Source organism: Saccostrea cucullata, unplaced genomic scaffold, assembly GCF_032062105.1.
Source record: "Saccostrea cucullata isolate Sc308-1 unplaced genomic scaffold, CSIRO_AGI_Scuc_v1 ctg13167, whole genome shotgun sequence".
NCBI lineage: Eukaryota > Metazoa > Mollusca > Bivalvia > Ostreida > Ostreidae > Saccostrea > Saccostrea cuccullata.
The window spans coordinates 1-17,446 of NW_026920965.1; the positions used below are offsets into that span (position 1 = coordinate 1).

The following is a 17,446-nucleotide window of genomic DNA, read 5'->3' on the forward strand; positions in this document are numbered from 1 at the left end:
GCTTTATATAATCTTAAGGAATCTTTTACCGAATTTAATTTTCGTGAGCACACTGTCTCGCGTATTTACGCGAAAATAAAGTTCTCGCGAATAAAAAGTGATTTACAGTAGTCAAATTAATGATAACTTGCTACCTTTCAACAAATTCCTTATTGCTTGCAAGACTTGTTTTTTGATTGCGAGCTCTAGCTGACAAAATAAACTTAAAAGTCATTATATTTCTTGCACATACCTGTAAATAAATCTTGGCTTGTTTATATTATTTGATAAGAGTAAGACATTCAGTCTTTCTGATTTTCTGTAAAGTTCTTTATACCTGTGTGATTTTGCTGACAGGTTGCTGCATCTGAACACAAGATGGAGGGGAAGCTGCTAACTTCTGACTGATCTGCTGGGCTCCTCCCTTCAAAATAAATTTACAAATTCCTTGATTTCTGGACAATTTTTATCTGTGCAAGTAATGAGATTTACTTTAATGAATTATTGATTAACAGTATACATGTATAGAGGTAAAATACTAACCACAATTTTATATTCCTGTGCTGTGTATTCTGTAGCCTCTATCAGATTCTTAAGACCACCAGCAGCACTCATATAACTTATAAAGTACAGTACAGAGATCTGTGATAACTCCACACCAAGCATACCACGCAAGGCTGTCTCTATAGCATCTCTGGCACCTGGTGAAGAAGAAAATAATTATTTAAATGATATACTGTAAAATCACATATTTTCGTGGGGTCCAATTTTCGTGGTTGAAGGAAAAAATGCTGGTTCGTGGGGATTTGATTTCGTTGGTGAAGACCTTTTTAGTAGTTGTGCATATGAAAATTTACATTTCGTGGTGGACATGAATTCGTGGGTCTCTTCATACCACGAAAACAACGAAAATTAAACCCCACGAAAATTAGTATCAAAGTTGTTAAGGACGTATGCAATGTAGTTTGAACTTTGTTGTGTTTTTCTTTGGAGTTGAAGAGTTCCAATACTTAAAGGAACTAAATGCTTCATTTTAAATGTCAATATATGCTGTTGTACACTTTTCCAAAACAAGTTTGAATAAACAAAACGTCTAAAATACTGTATAAGTGAAAATTTTAGCTAGACACAAATTAGGTGATTTGTTCTTAAAAATGGGTATTTTATTTTTAGCGAGTTGTAATTATTGCGATTTTAAAAAACCATCTAAAGAAGCTATTGCAAAGAAAGCGCGATTAATCTTTAGCAATCATGACACCCTCGCTAATAATGCCAAAATTAAATCCTTGCTAAAATTTTTACTTATACGGTATATGTTTAGTAATTTTTTTTGCATTTTTATTTGAATTTTACAAGAATTTTTAACGATTGATATCTTTTCAAAACTCCTGGTAATGCATGCTGATCTTTTGCCTATGAACATCTGATATGGCACTTTAATCTTATTTTAAAAATATCTAGAAAAATCATCAGTAGCTAAGGTGCATTGCATATGTCCTTAAGAAATTTTTATTATTTATTCTATATATGAGAGCCTTCTGCATTAGGTGGCATAACACTACACACTTTCTTGTCAGTGCGGGGCAAATATTCTGGTATGTGCCCCTCAATGTTCTGTGATATACTACATGTATATGTGTAATATACAGGGGCGTAGCAACAGGGGGGGGGGGGGGGCGGCCCCCCCCCCACTTTTTTTCCCAACCTTATTTATACTATAGGAATGTTAACTGAGAACCTGGTTGCCCCCCCCCCCCAATTTTAGTGATGTACTGAAAATGTAGTATTAGAATTGGTACTGTAAGTAGTTGACACTGAGAAAAAATTTACAAAACCTTTGGTCCAAAGTTGGTTATTGACAAATGTGTCCAAGGTCATGGCATCCCACTCAGCTCCATACGGACTCTGGTATGGATCACGGATATCAACTTGTTTTCTCATCCATTCCAGCTGCAATTTAAAATTTGGGAGTAATTTTAAAATGCACCATTTCCCCCTCTCATTATTACAGATAGACATGAAGTTCTAATTTTTCTGAAAACATATTAGTTGGAAATAAAAAAAAAAGAAAATAAAGCTGACATTTGCGCATTGACTCTTTTTTCCCTTCTATTGGATTATTTAATTCAGAAATCAATATACAACACTGTGCTCACCCTAAAAGTCCCAGTGTCAACTCATATATCATATATCATGTTGACTCATATATTGATATTATGAAAGCAATTCCCCTCACTCAAGATTTATATATCTCATGATTAAATGAGTGGCACAAATAAATATAAACTTTCACACTATCTATGTACACTTTCTATTCCTTGAATAAAATCCACAAACCTTGAACATTAACTTCTGTAGATCAATCAGTGCTAGTGGAGACAGCGAGGGGATATCTGAGCTATAGCTGCTGATTCTGTCACTTCCCAGCTGCATAAACTTCTTGCCCTCCAGATACTGTACATGTGTGAGTCCCAGCTCCTCCAACAGGGCCATGATGTGGGGCTGGCACCTAAAAAATAAACAAAAATAATGAAATCTAACAATTTAAAAAATGTTTCTAATGATATGTGCAGATATGCTCACTCTCTAATTCTATGCACATTGTTAAACCAACATTTAATCCAGTATTTAATCCACCTCTCAACCCTTTATAGTCATCCATAAAGACCAATAAACTTGCTTGTTTTAAATTTTCTGCCAAGAGACAAGTATAAAGGATTGATAGGAATCTTAGAACTTTTTGGAATTTCCTAAATTAATGCTTAAGAATTCTTAACAAAACAGATTAATGCATGTTTTAATCTCATATTTACCTTCCAACCCACTGGCCTCCGAGGTCAAAATTGTCTGTTCCATCTGCTGCCTTTAGTGGTAATGTTAATGTTCGTCCACCAACTCTGTCTAAAAGATAGAGGGGTAAAAACTTATTTCATGGGGAACTGCACAGTTTGTTTTCATTTGAAGGTGGAAGAAGATTACTTTTGAATTGATGGTAAAGAAGAACCATGGTTATAAATATTAGGGAGCTATAGCAAAGAAAAGTCTGACAGAAAACAGTGCTGTGAGGGAATTGAGAATCTAAAGCTACAAATGTATAATAATATAAACCTAAAAATACACCACAGGCAAAAAAATAAGACTATGTAAATATTAAATTCTCTTGTGTTTTTTAAAGAACCCTGTATCCCAAAATCTAGTATAAATCTCAGTTAAATAAACTGTAATGTTTTTGTTTTTATATATATAAATATGATATTGTTGTAAATAGAACAGGAATGAAATTTTGTTCATATGAAAGGCCCTAAACATGACAATTAAGGCCCTAATCTCTTATGCTCTAAATGTATTGAGTGTCTTGACACCAAACAATGGTGTGGCGGCCCTAATACTTGGAGCCTAATGCCCTAATAGATGCCCTTTTTATGGAGCCTAATGCCCTAAAAGGTGTCCTATCTATGGAACCTAATGCCCTAACAGGTGTCCTATCTATGGAGCCTAATGCCCTAACAGGTGTCCTATCTATGGAGCCTAATGCCCCAACAGGTGCCCTATCTATGGAGCCTAATGCCCCAACAGGTGCCCTATCTATGAAGCCTAATACTCTAACAGGTGCCCTATCTATGGAGCCTAATGCCCTAACAGGTGCCCTAATCATGGAGCCTGATACCCTAGCAGGTGCCCTATCTATGGAGCCTAATGCCCTAACAGGTGTCCTATCTATGGAGCCTAATGCCCTAACAGGTGTCCTATCTATGGAGCCTAATGCCCCAACAGGTGCCCTATCTATGGAGCCTAATGCCCCAACAGGTACCCTATCTATGGAGCCTAATGCCCTAACAGGTACCCTATCTATGGAGCCTAATGCCCTAACAGGTACCCTATCTATGGAGCCTAATGCCCTAACAGGTGCCCTAATCTATGGAGCCTAATGCCCCAACAGGTGCCCTATCTATGGAGCCTAATTACCCTAGCAGGTGCCCTATCTATGGAGCCTAATGCCCTAACAGGTGCCCTATCTATGGAACCTAATGCCCTAACAGGTGTCCTATCTATGGAGCCTAATGCCCTAACAGGTGTCCTATCTATGGAGCCTAATGCCCCAACAGGTGCCCTATCTATGGAGCCTAATGCCCCAACAGGTGCCCTATTCTATGAGCCTAATACTCTAACAGGTGCCCTATGTCTGGAGCCTAATGCCCTAACAGGGTCCCTATATATGGAGTCTTATTACCCTAGCAGGTGCCCTATCTATGGAGCCTAATGCCCTAACAGGTGTCCTATCTATGGAGCCTAATGCCCTAACAGGTGTCCTATCTATGGAGCCTAATGCCCCAACAGGTGCCCTATCTATGGAGCCTAATGCCCCAACAGGTACCCTATCTATGGAGCCTAATGCCCTAACAGGTACCCTATCTATGGAGCCTAATGCCCTAACAGGTACCCTATCTGATGGAGCCTAATGCCCTAACAGGTGCCCTAATGATGGAGCCTAATGCCCCAACAGGTGCCCTATCTATGGAGCCTAATTACCCTAGCAGGTGCCCTATCTATGGAGCCTAATGCCCTAACAGGTGCCCTATCTATGGAGCCTAATGCCCTAACAGGTGCCGTATCTATGAAGCCTAATTACCCTAACAGGTGCCCTATCTATGGAGCCTAATGCCCTAACAGGTGCCCTAATCATGGAGCCTAATGCCCCAACAGGTGCCCTAATCATAGAGCCTGATACCCTAACAGGTGCCCTATCTATGGAGCCTGATGCCCTAACAGGTGCCCTATCTATGAAGCCTGATACCCTAACAGGTGCCCTATCTATGGAGCCTAATGCCCTAACAGGTACCCTATCTATGGAGCCAAATGCCCTAACAGGTATCATATCTATGAAGACTAATGCCCTAACAGGTGCCATATCTATGGAGCCTAATGCCCTAACAGTTGCCCTATCAATGGAGCCTAATGCCCTAACAGGTGCCCTAACTATAGAGCCTAATGCCCTAACAGGTGTGCTATCTATGGAGCCTGATGCCCTAACAGGTGCCCTATCTATGGAGTTTAATTACCCTAGCAGGTGCCCTATCTATGGAGCCTAATGCCCTAACAGGTGCCCTATCTATGGAGCCTAATTACCCTAGCAGGTGCCCTATCTATGGAGCCTAATGCCCTAACAGGTGCCCTATCAATGGAGCTTAATGCCCTAGCAGGTGCCGTATCTATGGAGCCTAATGTCCTAACAAGTGCCCTATCCATAGAGCCTAATGCCCTAGCAAGTGCCCTAATCAAGTCAGGTGTCAGACAGACTCAAGAGTATACATGGAGAGTGAGATAGTGAACTGCAGATATATACATAGCTTGGATTTGACTTGTAAAAATGCACTTGGATATTATTAATTCACTCGTTAAAACTAACTCTGGTGTTGTTTTTGTTTTATATTTGATAAGATTTAGTTCTTAACTTAACACAGGATCCACAATATTTTGTGACCCTGGTAAAAACACCCCCATAGGAAAATGTTGCAGAACTTTAAAATTAAATAAGTCACTCAAAAGTAGCAATTAAATTATGACACATACAAAACTGTGTGTTCCCCCCGATTCTTATCCCTGTTTTTTATACTGTGACTTGTGCATATATGGTAATGGTACAAGTATCCTTGGGTGACCAGACTCAGAGGGACCATTATACATTTATACATTGTACATGTCTTGTCTTAATTATGGATATATTTTCTTACATTGCATACATTGACAATTTATAACCTTAACTGGGTTAGTTACTTTTGGCCTCTAACACAACGATCTGTAAAGATGAGTCCTTTTTATGGAGTTGATACGCAGCAGTCAGTCCCGATATACCTCCGCCCACAATCACAACATCTACATTCATTTTGAACAACCATTCCATCGGTGCCGAGTCAATTTCCTCCCCCTAAAAAGATGCACAAGTGTCATCGAAATTTTAGTTAAGATACGAAACGTAAATTGCATGGTGATGATGAATAAATTTACAATAAACTTTATTAAAAATATAGCAAATGCATACTGCACATAACATCAGCAAAGTGTACCTCTCTGAATATGTTTATGACGATGTTATTGACGACTCTATTTCCGGTGCGTCGATTTACCAAAAGGACCCAAAAGGACCCAAAAGAACCCAAAAGGACCAAAAGGAACCCAAAAGGACCCAAAAGGAACCCAAAAGGACCCAAAAGGAAATTAAGAACGACCCAAAAGGACTTTAAATAAAGAGATTAAATGGATATATAATGAATACTTTCATATTTTATTAAAACTAAAACTAGTTTTTTGAGGGTAAAGTGCGTGTTTGGGTTGAGGTGGGAGGCCCCCCCCCATCCCCCACCCCCACCCATCCCCGATACCATATGCCTAGAACATGTCATTAAATAAACTTATTTCTTTATTTATCAAATATCATATAATAAGATATAATAAAACAGAAGGAGAAATAGAATAATACAGTGCACTTTGTTAAATTCAGCTAAAAGAAATCAAAGCATATCTGACCAGATTTAATGATTGATGTGTTATAAAAGTCGTATGTTATTTCTTTAAGAAAAGTTGCAACAATATAAATGTATGTTTTTGCCAATTTTTAGGTAAATTTATAATATAATATTCATAATTTAATTCAAATTATTAATTTTCAATGTATTATAATATATTAATTCGAATCCTTTTGATTTCCTTTTGGGTCCTTTTGGGTTCCTTTTGGGTCCTTTTGGGTTCCTTTTGGGTCCTTTTGGGTCCTTTTGGGTTCCTTTTGGGTCCTTTTGGGTCCTTTTGGGTAAATCGACGCACCCCTCTATTTCTGTTGTGGATAATTTGACCAGACACCGCATTAGTCGGTGTTTGAAAATGAAAGTAGATGTTGTGGTGGTGGGTGGGGGTATATCGGGGCTGACTGCTGCCTATCAGCTTCATAAAAAGGATGCATCTTTACAGATTGTTGTGCTTGAAGCCAAAGGTGACTTTTCCAGCTAAAATTAGAAGTTGTTACTGCTGTAACTTTGTGTATGCAATGTTTGTTTTTATGTAGCCTGCCAGTTGTTCACGGAATAACAGATAACTCGGTGTCTGCTTTTTAGCTCACCTCAGGGACAATATGATTATCAAAATTTTACATAAAAATATGCAGGAAAATCTGTAGAATTCTTCCCTTCAAGAACAGTAAAACCATGTGTTTGCTAGACTGATCAAACCATGACCATTGTCCACAGAAGATAGAAAAGACATCTTATCATTCAAAGAAAAACAAATTTTGGCTTCATCATTTTCATGCAAGAGGCGAAGCGCCTTAATTAATCTAATTTTCCTCTTTTATTTGTAGACAGAGTTGGTGGACGAACATTAACATTACCATTAAAGGCAGCAGATGGAACAGATAACTTTGACCTTGGAGGACAGTGGGTTGGAAGGTAGCTTATTAAACGTTGATTTCAAAATAATATTGATTTCAAGACTGAGGACTTTTTTCATTCAGATTTTTAGGATAATATTTAGCAAACAGATTAGAATAATATATATTTGAAAAGAGTCTACTCGTTAATATATTTATAAACATATTTTGGGTTAATTCATTTTAACATAGAGATCGAGTGAGCATTAATTAATTAAGCCAGTTCTATACAATTGCTTTGATTTCATTGACCTTTTCATTAATTTGCACTGACTCATTCTTATGCCCTCTAATTCACATGGAGAGTGTAATTCATCATGTTCATAGTAAACTGATATGAAATAAAATAATTTGAATTAAATTAAATTCACAAAACAGCTAATGCGGAGTAAAGTAGCATGGATTAAAATTTTTATTTCTACGGTAAGGCTATTCAGTAAGGCAATTATGATTATGAAGTCATTTACAAAACATGTCACATTATGCAAAGCAGAACCATTTGACTTAATACCACAGTGAGTGTACACATTGAATTTAGTGATTTACAAAATTTTTCTTTGTTTTTCCCTCCAGAATAGCACTTCAAGTCAGGTCAAATAAATTTTATTTATAGTCGGCACATATATACAGTCAGGCGCGGATCCAGGAATTGAAGTTAGAGGGGGCGCCAAAAATAGGCAGGGAGTCTGGGAGCCGCCTTGAGGCCCCCAGTCGGTAAGCGCAAAGCCCTGGTGGGGGCCCTGGGGGCAAAGCCCCCGGAAGCTCCTGGATTCTAGAGATTTTGTAGGGTAAAAAAGAGGTCTACCAAGTAGACATATGTACATTTTCTAGACGAAACAGTGATTTACCCTTACTTTGACAATTTTAGAGGGGGCGCGCGCCGGGTGCGCCCCCCTTAAATCCGCCACTGACAGAACAACAGAAATAACATGACTTAACATAAACCTACATCTGACTAAATCATCAAGTTTAGCTAGCGGTAGTAACTATAAATTAATAAGTTTTTGATTGTGCATAGTTGACCATGTGAATGTTTTTTGTAGATGTCAGCCCCACATCATGGCCCTGTTGGAGGAGCTGGGACTCTCCACACATGTCCAGTATCTGGAGGGCAAGAAGTTTATGCAGCTGGGAAGTGACAGAATTAGCAGCTATAGCTCAGATATCCCCCCGCTGTCACCACTAGCACTGATTGATCTACAGAGATTTATGTACAAGGTTGGTATAAACTATACTGCTTTCTGGAAATTCACCAGAGACCATTTCTGGAGACACTCCTCCCCTTCTCATTCTAACGAAGCAAAAATCAATCAAACCTTAATCATGTTAATTCCAATGATACCAACATTTTTGGGGAAAAAAATTGAATTATTTTTTTTTAAGTTGCATGTTCCCACCAGGCAAACACACATTCAAATGATTACTGGGAAATTTCCGACATCCATTTTATCAATATGACACTTTAAATAAATTCAACCCTGCTTGTTTTTCATCAGACATTAACATGCTTCTAGATTCTTTGTCCCTATTCTCATGAAATTTTTAAAACATTAATCACAATTTTTTAAAATTATCTTTCGTACATTATTTCAATCTCGTTGGTAGCTGGAATGGATGAGAAAGCAAGTTGATATCCAGGATCCATACCAGAGTCCGTATGGAGCTGAGTGGGATGCCATGACCTTGGACACATTTCTCAACAAGCAATTGTGGACTAAAGGTATAAAAAATGTTTCATTATTTCTAACATTCATATTTTATTGCACATGTATAACAGGACTATGTGCACTGACCCATTAGCTTAGCCCATAGAATCCCACACAGTTCCCGGGTTTAATCCCAAAGACTGGCTGACATTTTTTCATATCTGTTATTAGCTCACCTAAAGTGAAAGCTCAAGTGAGCTTTCCTGATAACCCACTCTCTGTTGTCCATCTGTCTGTAAACTTTCCCCATTATCAGCTTCTTCTCAAGAACCACATGGCCAATTCTAATCAAACATGGCACAAAGTACCCTTGGGTGAAGGGGAGTTTAAATTGTTAAAATGGAGAGTCATGTCCCTTACTTAGGGAGATAAGAAAAGATAAAAATAAGGTGGGGTCATTAAAAAATCCTCTTCTCAAAAAGCATTAGGCCAGAAAAGCTGAAACATCCTGGAAGCATCCTGGGATAGTGTTAGATTCTAATTTGTTTAAATCATGAGCCCAGGGGTAGAGTGGGGCCACAATAGGTAAACCACATTTTACCGATACATTGATTTAGAAATATATACTATAGGAAAATTCTTTAAAAATCTTCTTCTCAAGAACCACTGGGATAGAAAAGCTGAAACTTATGTGGAAGCATCCTGGGGTTGTTTAAATTCTAAATTATTCAAATCATGACCCCTGGGCGGGGCCATGATAGGTATTACAAAGGGGGAATCTGGTAAAGAACAAAGTTACTCAGGTGTGCAATGTGTCCCATGTATGATTTGTAAGAAGAAGTGTTTTACGCATTTGGTACACATATTGGCCTCCCAGGTAGATCTGTTGGTGGAGCACCCACAAGGTATACTGGAGGTCACGGGTTCAAGTCACAGTCTGCTCAACATATTCCCCTTGCTTACATTGTATCCTGAAAAAAATGACAAATATCATTCATTTGAAAATAATCCATACGGCATATGACTGAATTTACATTGAAAAGCAGTATGTTTTGTCACAGGAGCTATCATAGAAAAGAACTACAGTGAAACTTGTCTAATCTTACTGAATGTTCACAGGCACCTGACGTTACTTATTTTTTGTTTATTATTAGGTATGGTTATTTTTTTTTATTAAAAGAAAAATAAGTAACTGCAGGTGCCTGTGTGAATGTTGTATTATCCAAAATCTTGCTTTATATGATGAAAAACTTTTAGTCTTTTTTAACAAATTTTAAAATAAATTTGTTTAAAATGTCATTTAATCTGAAATGTTGTCTAATCTGGCCAATTTCTTTGGAACCAGTTGTGCCTGGATCAGACAAGTTTTACTGTACAACCAGATATTCACCCATCCCCTTAATGAACCATCCGGAACACCTTGGGCCTTTCACAGAAAAACACTATTCTGTGAAAGGTCCAAAGTGTTCTGGATGCTTAATGATCGAGCTTGATATTGTTTTCTTCATCAGGTGCCAAAGAGACCATAGAGGCTGCCAATCGCTGTATGTTTGGCATAGAGTCATCTCAGATTTCGGTTTTGTACTACATTAGTTATTTGAGTGGTGCAGGCAGTCTTAAGAATCTTATAGAGGCCACAGAGTACACAGCACAGGAATATAGAATTATTGTAAGATAAATGTAATTGTAAACTTTATATAAACAGTATAAGCTTGATGCATTTTTTTAAAAAATTTGTCCTGTTAATATATTCTGGTGGATTGTATTCTCTTGAGACAAAAAATCTTTTCTTCATTAGAAACTAAAGCAATAAATTTCTGGGGAAAATATTTATAACTAATTTTTAGCCACATTTTTTTTATAAGTGCATTGCAAGATTTAAATGTCAGAAACTGTGTTATTCTGTGTTATTTGATAGGGAGGAGCCCAGCAGATCAGTCAGAAGTTAGCAGCTTCCCTTCCTCCATCTTGTGTTCAGCTGCAGCAACCAGTCAAAAAAATCACACAGGTGCAAAAAATCAAAACAAGATAGAAATATATTGCAAAAGGACATTCCATTCTAAAGAAAAACAGTCAATTTTATCAATTTTCAGCAAAGGATAAAAAAAAAAGAATTAAATGGTGAATTGAAAAATGTCGCCTCATTTTATAATAATTCAAGATTTGTATTTTCAAATTAAGACTCCGTTAGATTTTAACCTTTTCAATGATTGGGTATCTTTTTAAAATCTTGCAGCAAGATAATGGTGATGTTACCGTGACAACGGAGAAGGGGGATATCTATAGTTGTGACAGATTAGTCCTGGCTGTTCCACCCAACATGACAAGTAAGTCTCACAAATAAATCTTATACCCTTATACATATACTTTCACTTTACATTTGTGTGACTAAGTAAGATCTAATCTACAATGATTTTATGCTTCATGTACATAACAGACATGTCAATCCAGTATTTTTTTTTTCTAAGGGGGAGGGTTCAACCCAGTCAAAAAAAATAAACAATCCAACTCCTTTTCTAGATCTGCGCAAGCATAACCGATAAAAAAAGAAACATTTTCATGCAAATAGATGTCATTCCTTTGTATCAGTTTTGATTTGGATGAATGGTTTTGCCATGGTTACTAAAAATAGAAATTTATGTGAAATACAATCAAAATGCTACTCCTCCTACAGTTTTGATCTGATTTCAATTAAACTTGGCATGCAAGAGGACTGTACTATGGTACATAATTATTTATTGGTTTTGATTTCATTAACAATGTTTCTGTGGTTACTAAAAATAAACAATTCTTTGAAATAATTTCAAATTGTTACTTTTTCTAAAGTTTTGATTAGAATTCAGTAGAACTTGGCACACAAGTAGACTACTTTAAGATTCAAAATTTAATGATTATTCTTTTCATCAATTTAGATTTCGATGAATGATGTTGCCATGATTACTAAAAATTGAAAATTTTATAAGATTGTTTTGAAAAGCTGCTACTCCTTCAGTTTTAGTCTGATTGCAATCTTTCTATGAAAAGAGACTTAATCAAAGATCATTGATCTATTTATTGCTTTTTCAAAGTTTCAAGATCATCTGCTACTTTTCTCTTCCTTTGTTATAATTACAAACACGTAGGGCTACAGTCTCGACAGAGACTTCTGGTTAGTCAGTGGGTTGAGGATGGGCAGAAAATTTTCTAAGATGACTTTCTGAGCAAATCAGATTTTTTTTTTCATTATATCTTTTTTTTCTCCTTTAGATAAAATTCATTTTGACCCTTTGATGCCTTCATGCAAAAGAGAACTGGTAAAAAGGATGCCTGCTGGAAATCTAATTAAAGTCATTGTCACTTATAAAGAGGCAAGTGTAACATCAGAACTAGTTCTTATTCAAATAAAATTTATGTTGATATCAAATAGAATGAACAATAAAGGTATGAAATATCTTAGATTCATTTTTTCACAATGATTTTGCAAGAATATTATTAACATTTTGGTTGTATATATATATGTTACTTTCAAATTGGTGAAGTTGATCCATAGTTTATGACATGATCTGAAATCTGATATAAATTCAGGCATTCTGGAGGAAAGCTGGTTTATCAGGAGAATTTGTAACCAATGGTGGACCTAGTTTGTCAACTGAATGTGATAGGGGGCCACTCTGTATTGTGTATGATGCCACGTCAGTCAGAGGAAATGCTGCCATTGTAGCTTTTCTGGGAGGAGCACCTGCCATTCAGTGGAGAAATCAAAAGGTTTGATTTTCTTAAAAATAAAGAATAATCATTTTTACTAGTTATCTACCGGTACTACTTGTATTTTTTCAGATTACAGATTTTCCAAAAGAAATGTATTTTATAAGTGAAGTACAAACAATTATAGCATAGGTTGTGGGGCAAAATTGGACAAAAAAGACACTTCAACTTGGCAGATCTATAAAGGAAGAATAGGCATTTATGTCATTAAGAGTTGTCTTTCTTATCAGAGTATCGATGAACCTTAAAGCAATGGCATCTAGAGGACCTCCTTTACAATACAAGGGTTGTCCCAAAAGTCGTAGACAACGTTTATAATTTTTTAATCATGAAACCAATACTTACCAAATTTTGCAAAGACATAATATATTTGATGTTCTTTAAAATTGTGAATTTTTAAATACATATCTTTCATATTAATAATATTAGGACGATTTATATGAAGGCTGATAAGGCCTGTCGGCGCACAGACAAAATTCTGAATAATTTATGCATATAGCTATTACATTTGCTTTTATTTCTTTAGTACTATATAATACATTGGACTCAAATTTAAATCACTGAAACCAGAATAAAAATCTTAATATCATGTCAAAATTTCATATAAATATCATTAGAAACACGCGATTGGTGTCATGATTTTCATAGTATCGTTGAAATTGAGTTTGATGAAAATGACGTTGTCAAACGCGTAGTCGGCGCACTGAGATGTAATAAATTGTGTTGGATATGAATAGCATCAAAGACGGGAAAAAGATAGATAAGTGACATTAAATATTAGATTTAAAATAAAGGTATTTTTAAATTGCACGATATTCAATGAGATTTTTTCTTCTGTACCGAAAATAGTTAATTACGGCATGTAAGAAGTAGAGTACTGTTTGATAAACGCAGACAATTTGGAAAAATCTGGACCGCGAACGACGTCAAACAATTTGTTTTGACTCTACTGCCTTAAGCTTCAATTTAAGGCAATCTTTCGACTAAATTTCGGCTGAAATTTGAATATGCTTTTAAAAAAAACAAGTAAATAAAAAACAAACAGACAGTAATGAATTTAAATATGTCCGTTAATCAAGAGTGGTCTATCACGTAAAAAAATCATTGAATGTTAATACCCGCTAGTGAAGCAGACAAAGAGATAATGACGTTATAAGAGACGTAATTTACGCTTGTTTTCATGCGCCGGTGTACACTTATATTCTTTCTTTATTTTTTCATAATTTTCTTATAAGATGTGATATCATCATGAAACTTGAAGTACATGATCAAAATGTTACTTTTTGCTCTGACAAGGAAAGAAAAATAAAGCAAAGAGAAACAAAACTGTTGCAACTTGGCCCCATCAGCTTTTTGGCACATACACCTTCACATACCGCTTGTAGACCCATTTACAGCTTTCATGTCAATTTTCTTTTTTGTTTTGATCTATCAAAGAAAAAAAATTTTAAAAGTAATACAGTGATGCCTGTCAATTCAGGTAATTAATTAAAATTAATGTTAACTGCCCACATTCTTGCTACACTAACATTTAACAACATTCCATAAGGGGGACTTTAAAGTCAATTTTTAACGACCCGTCAATTGTTCCTGCAAAAAAATCTTTTTTGTTGATATAATCGAAAACGAAATGGGAGTTGTTTTAATTGAATTTTACCTCAAATATTTAAGGAATGTTGTTAATGCTAATGTACATATAAGATATTAACATCTAATTTTATTTAATTAGATTGATCCAGGTGTTGTGTATTTTGAAATCTTGCCTTATAGGATCTAAGCTAAAAATCCAATTCAGTACATTTCATTGTTTAAAAAAATTTTTTTTTTTAATTTTGTTTAATCTGGCAATTTCTTCTAACAAGTGGTGTCTAACCAGGTTTGACTGTATACTTTTAGTGAGTTTTAACTTGAAATAGACATATTCAAAATTTTAAATCTCTGACCAATGAGAACCAGAGAGATGATTGAATTTAAATGTGCTTTAATACTGTATACAGGGAGATTTCTGCCCCCATTTTATTTTCGCCCCTTTTGCCCTAGTCACAAGTGGGGGAATTTAAAAAAGGGGGAAACAAAGAACAATGAAATTCTTAAAGAACTGGGACTGAATTTTAAAAAGAGGCAAATTTTTCAGCAAGTGTAAAAGGGCAAAAATAACATGGGGAAAAAATAACCCTGTATACAATAATAGTAGGAAAGAAACAGGAATCCATAGTGTTAAAATTCCTTTCAGATTTCTAAATTTGTTTATGTTTTTTTTTTTTTTTTAATTATTTATATTATTTGCTTCCACTTGGTTTTTGATGAGCTATATACTATTGTAGAAAGAAGACAGGAGATGGCGGTATTAAAACCCTTTTAGATTTCTTAACCTGGGCACTGAATTATCATTAGTAGAAAAAGACTGGGGTGTAAGCCCTATAATGAAGGGTGCCCTGTGTTCTTAACCAGGGGGCCCTGATTACTTTGCTGCAACTTTGACTTCCCTTCAACAGGTATCTAACACCGGTTTTTGTGGTAGTTGCTCAGAGAATAACGGTATCTACTGGGTTTTATCAAAATTCGTTGAGCACCAATTTTCAAGGAATTTTTTGTTGAGCATATCCATGAATTTAAATAATAATTAAATTAAAAAAAATGTTATTCACTTGTTTAGGCAATGCTTTTGTCCACAAAATTATATATCCTTGAAAAACGTCTGTTTTATAAATACACAAAAATTTTAATCCCTGTTGAGATTCTGCTAGGCTAGCCGTCGTCAGTCCAAATATCTAGCCTAGCAAAATCTCAACAGGGATTAACAAAAATTTATGCCTACAAAAATTGATGAAACCACAGTATATGAGAAAATAACAAAATAGCTGCATGTCCACAAATCAGAATCATCAACTTTTTTTTTTTGCAAAAGTCCACAGTACATTTGATGAAATGACAGTAGAGTGTACATCAAACTTAATTCAAACTGATTTTAAATTTTTTTTTTCTCAATAAAACTACTACAAGATTTCAAGAACAACTTCCAGAAAATTTAAAAATTACCTGAAAGGAACTCAAATTTTTTTTCAACCTATAGCCCAGGGTATATGGGATAGGTTCAAAATCCTTCATTGAAATACACCGTATGTTGGAAAATTTCTAAAAATCCTCTTAAAATCACATGGCTACTGATTTCCTAAAAAAAAAGCAAATTTTAAATTGAAATAAAAATTTTTGTACCAGAATTTTGCATCATAATTCCCTTTATTTTTATTTCCAAGTAACAGAATTTTTTAGTTTTTTTTGTTTGATTTTTGAGGTTCACTTGAGAATTTTTTTCTTTGCTATTTTTAAAGTTTTTTTTCTTAAATTCCCAGGATTCATTTTGCTGGGACAGAATCGGCCACCGTATGGTGTGGCTTTATGAATGGTGCCGTCCAATCAGGACTCAGAGCTGCTAATGAGATTCTCTTTCACCTTCGACCTCAGGCTGTGTCTGCCCAGGAACTTGCCACCACAGCTTATGGCCCCTCCAGTTTCCTTCCACAAACCAAATCGAAAGGAAGCAGGTCAAGGACATTTGTCAAGGTCACTCTTGGATTAGGAGCTTTGGTTGCCATTGTTATCATAGCAAAAAAAGTGGCCAGCAGTCTTAATGAAAAGTAAATATAACCAGACATTTCAAACTTTTAGAATCAAATACAGTTATGTTATTTTCTCTACGTAACCTTAATTTTGTCCCAATTTTTTTTTTTAAACCAATTGATCTTAGAGTTTCCTTTTTTTTCCTCAGGTTCACAGAGTCAGTTTCGAGAGTCGTTATTTTGTAAAATCCTGATGTATTCTTTGTTTTGACTATGTGCTATTATATTCCTAATAAGTACTTATTAACCATCCAATCTTTTAGGAATTATGTTGTTTTGTGTATTATGTAGATGTGACATGAGTATGACAAAGGTGATAGAAATACATGTACATGTATGTTAAAAAAATGTCTCTTGATTGTGCCAAATTTTTATGTTGTTGATTTTTGTAATATTATTGTGAATGGGCATGATAACATTCCAGCTTTAATCCTTAAATTAACTTTACTTTTTCTGGAACTTAGTTTAGAATTTTTTTCAAAAATTTAAACGTATTTCTTTATTTCTATTCTCAGAATGACATCTGTTTGTGCCATAATGGAAGCAAATTAATATTTCTTTTTTTTGTATTTTATTTCTTTAACAAAAATGTTGTGTACAAAATGCATTGTTTATATCTGAATTTCCAATTAAAGACACAACATACTTTTCATCATATTAATTACTGCTTATTTTTTAGGATAACAGAACTATAAAATCATAGTACCATAACATGTTCTTAACTAAAAAATCAGCTTATATTACCAATACATGTAATTTGAAAAGATATGATTTTACAATAATCACTTTATTTTTCAGTAAAAAAATATATAGAAAAACTGTCTAAAATAAAATTGTTTTTACAAGCACATCAAATGTTAAAATGGCTCCCATCACGATTTTCAGTGATAATTGTTGATAGACATGTAAAGGTATTGTAATTTTCAGAAACATTTAAATTTTGGCCGTGCGACGCAGATGCTGCTTGTATGATGCCATCAATCTTGCTTTGTTGAATGAAAAGATACTTTAGAATTTATAATAAACACATATGGTTTTTC

General features: G+C 35.2%; 1 protein-coding gene and 1 pseudogene across 1 annotated transcript; one reads left to right on the plus strand and one right to left on the minus strand.

The window, feature by feature from the left end:
- Window positions 1–316: 316 nt before the first annotated feature.
- On the minus strand, window positions 317–5,871 carry LOC134258877 (amine oxidase [flavin-containing]-like; the record flags this gene model as incomplete). Its single annotated transcript, XM_062741466.1, has 6 exons — window positions 5,755–5,871; window positions 2,793–2,880; window positions 2,317–2,488; window positions 1,815–1,929; window positions 523–680; window positions 317–403 (listed from the first exon to the last, which is right to left on the minus strand). Coding segments are annotated over exons 1-6 (729 nt in total), but the record flags the coding sequence as incomplete, so codon positions are not given.
- A 979-nt stretch (window positions 5,872–6,850) lies between these two features.
- On the plus strand, window positions 6,851–16,774 carry LOC134258878 (probable flavin-containing monoamine oxidase A; annotated as a pseudogene).
- Window positions 16,775–17,446: the final 672 nt, after the last annotated feature.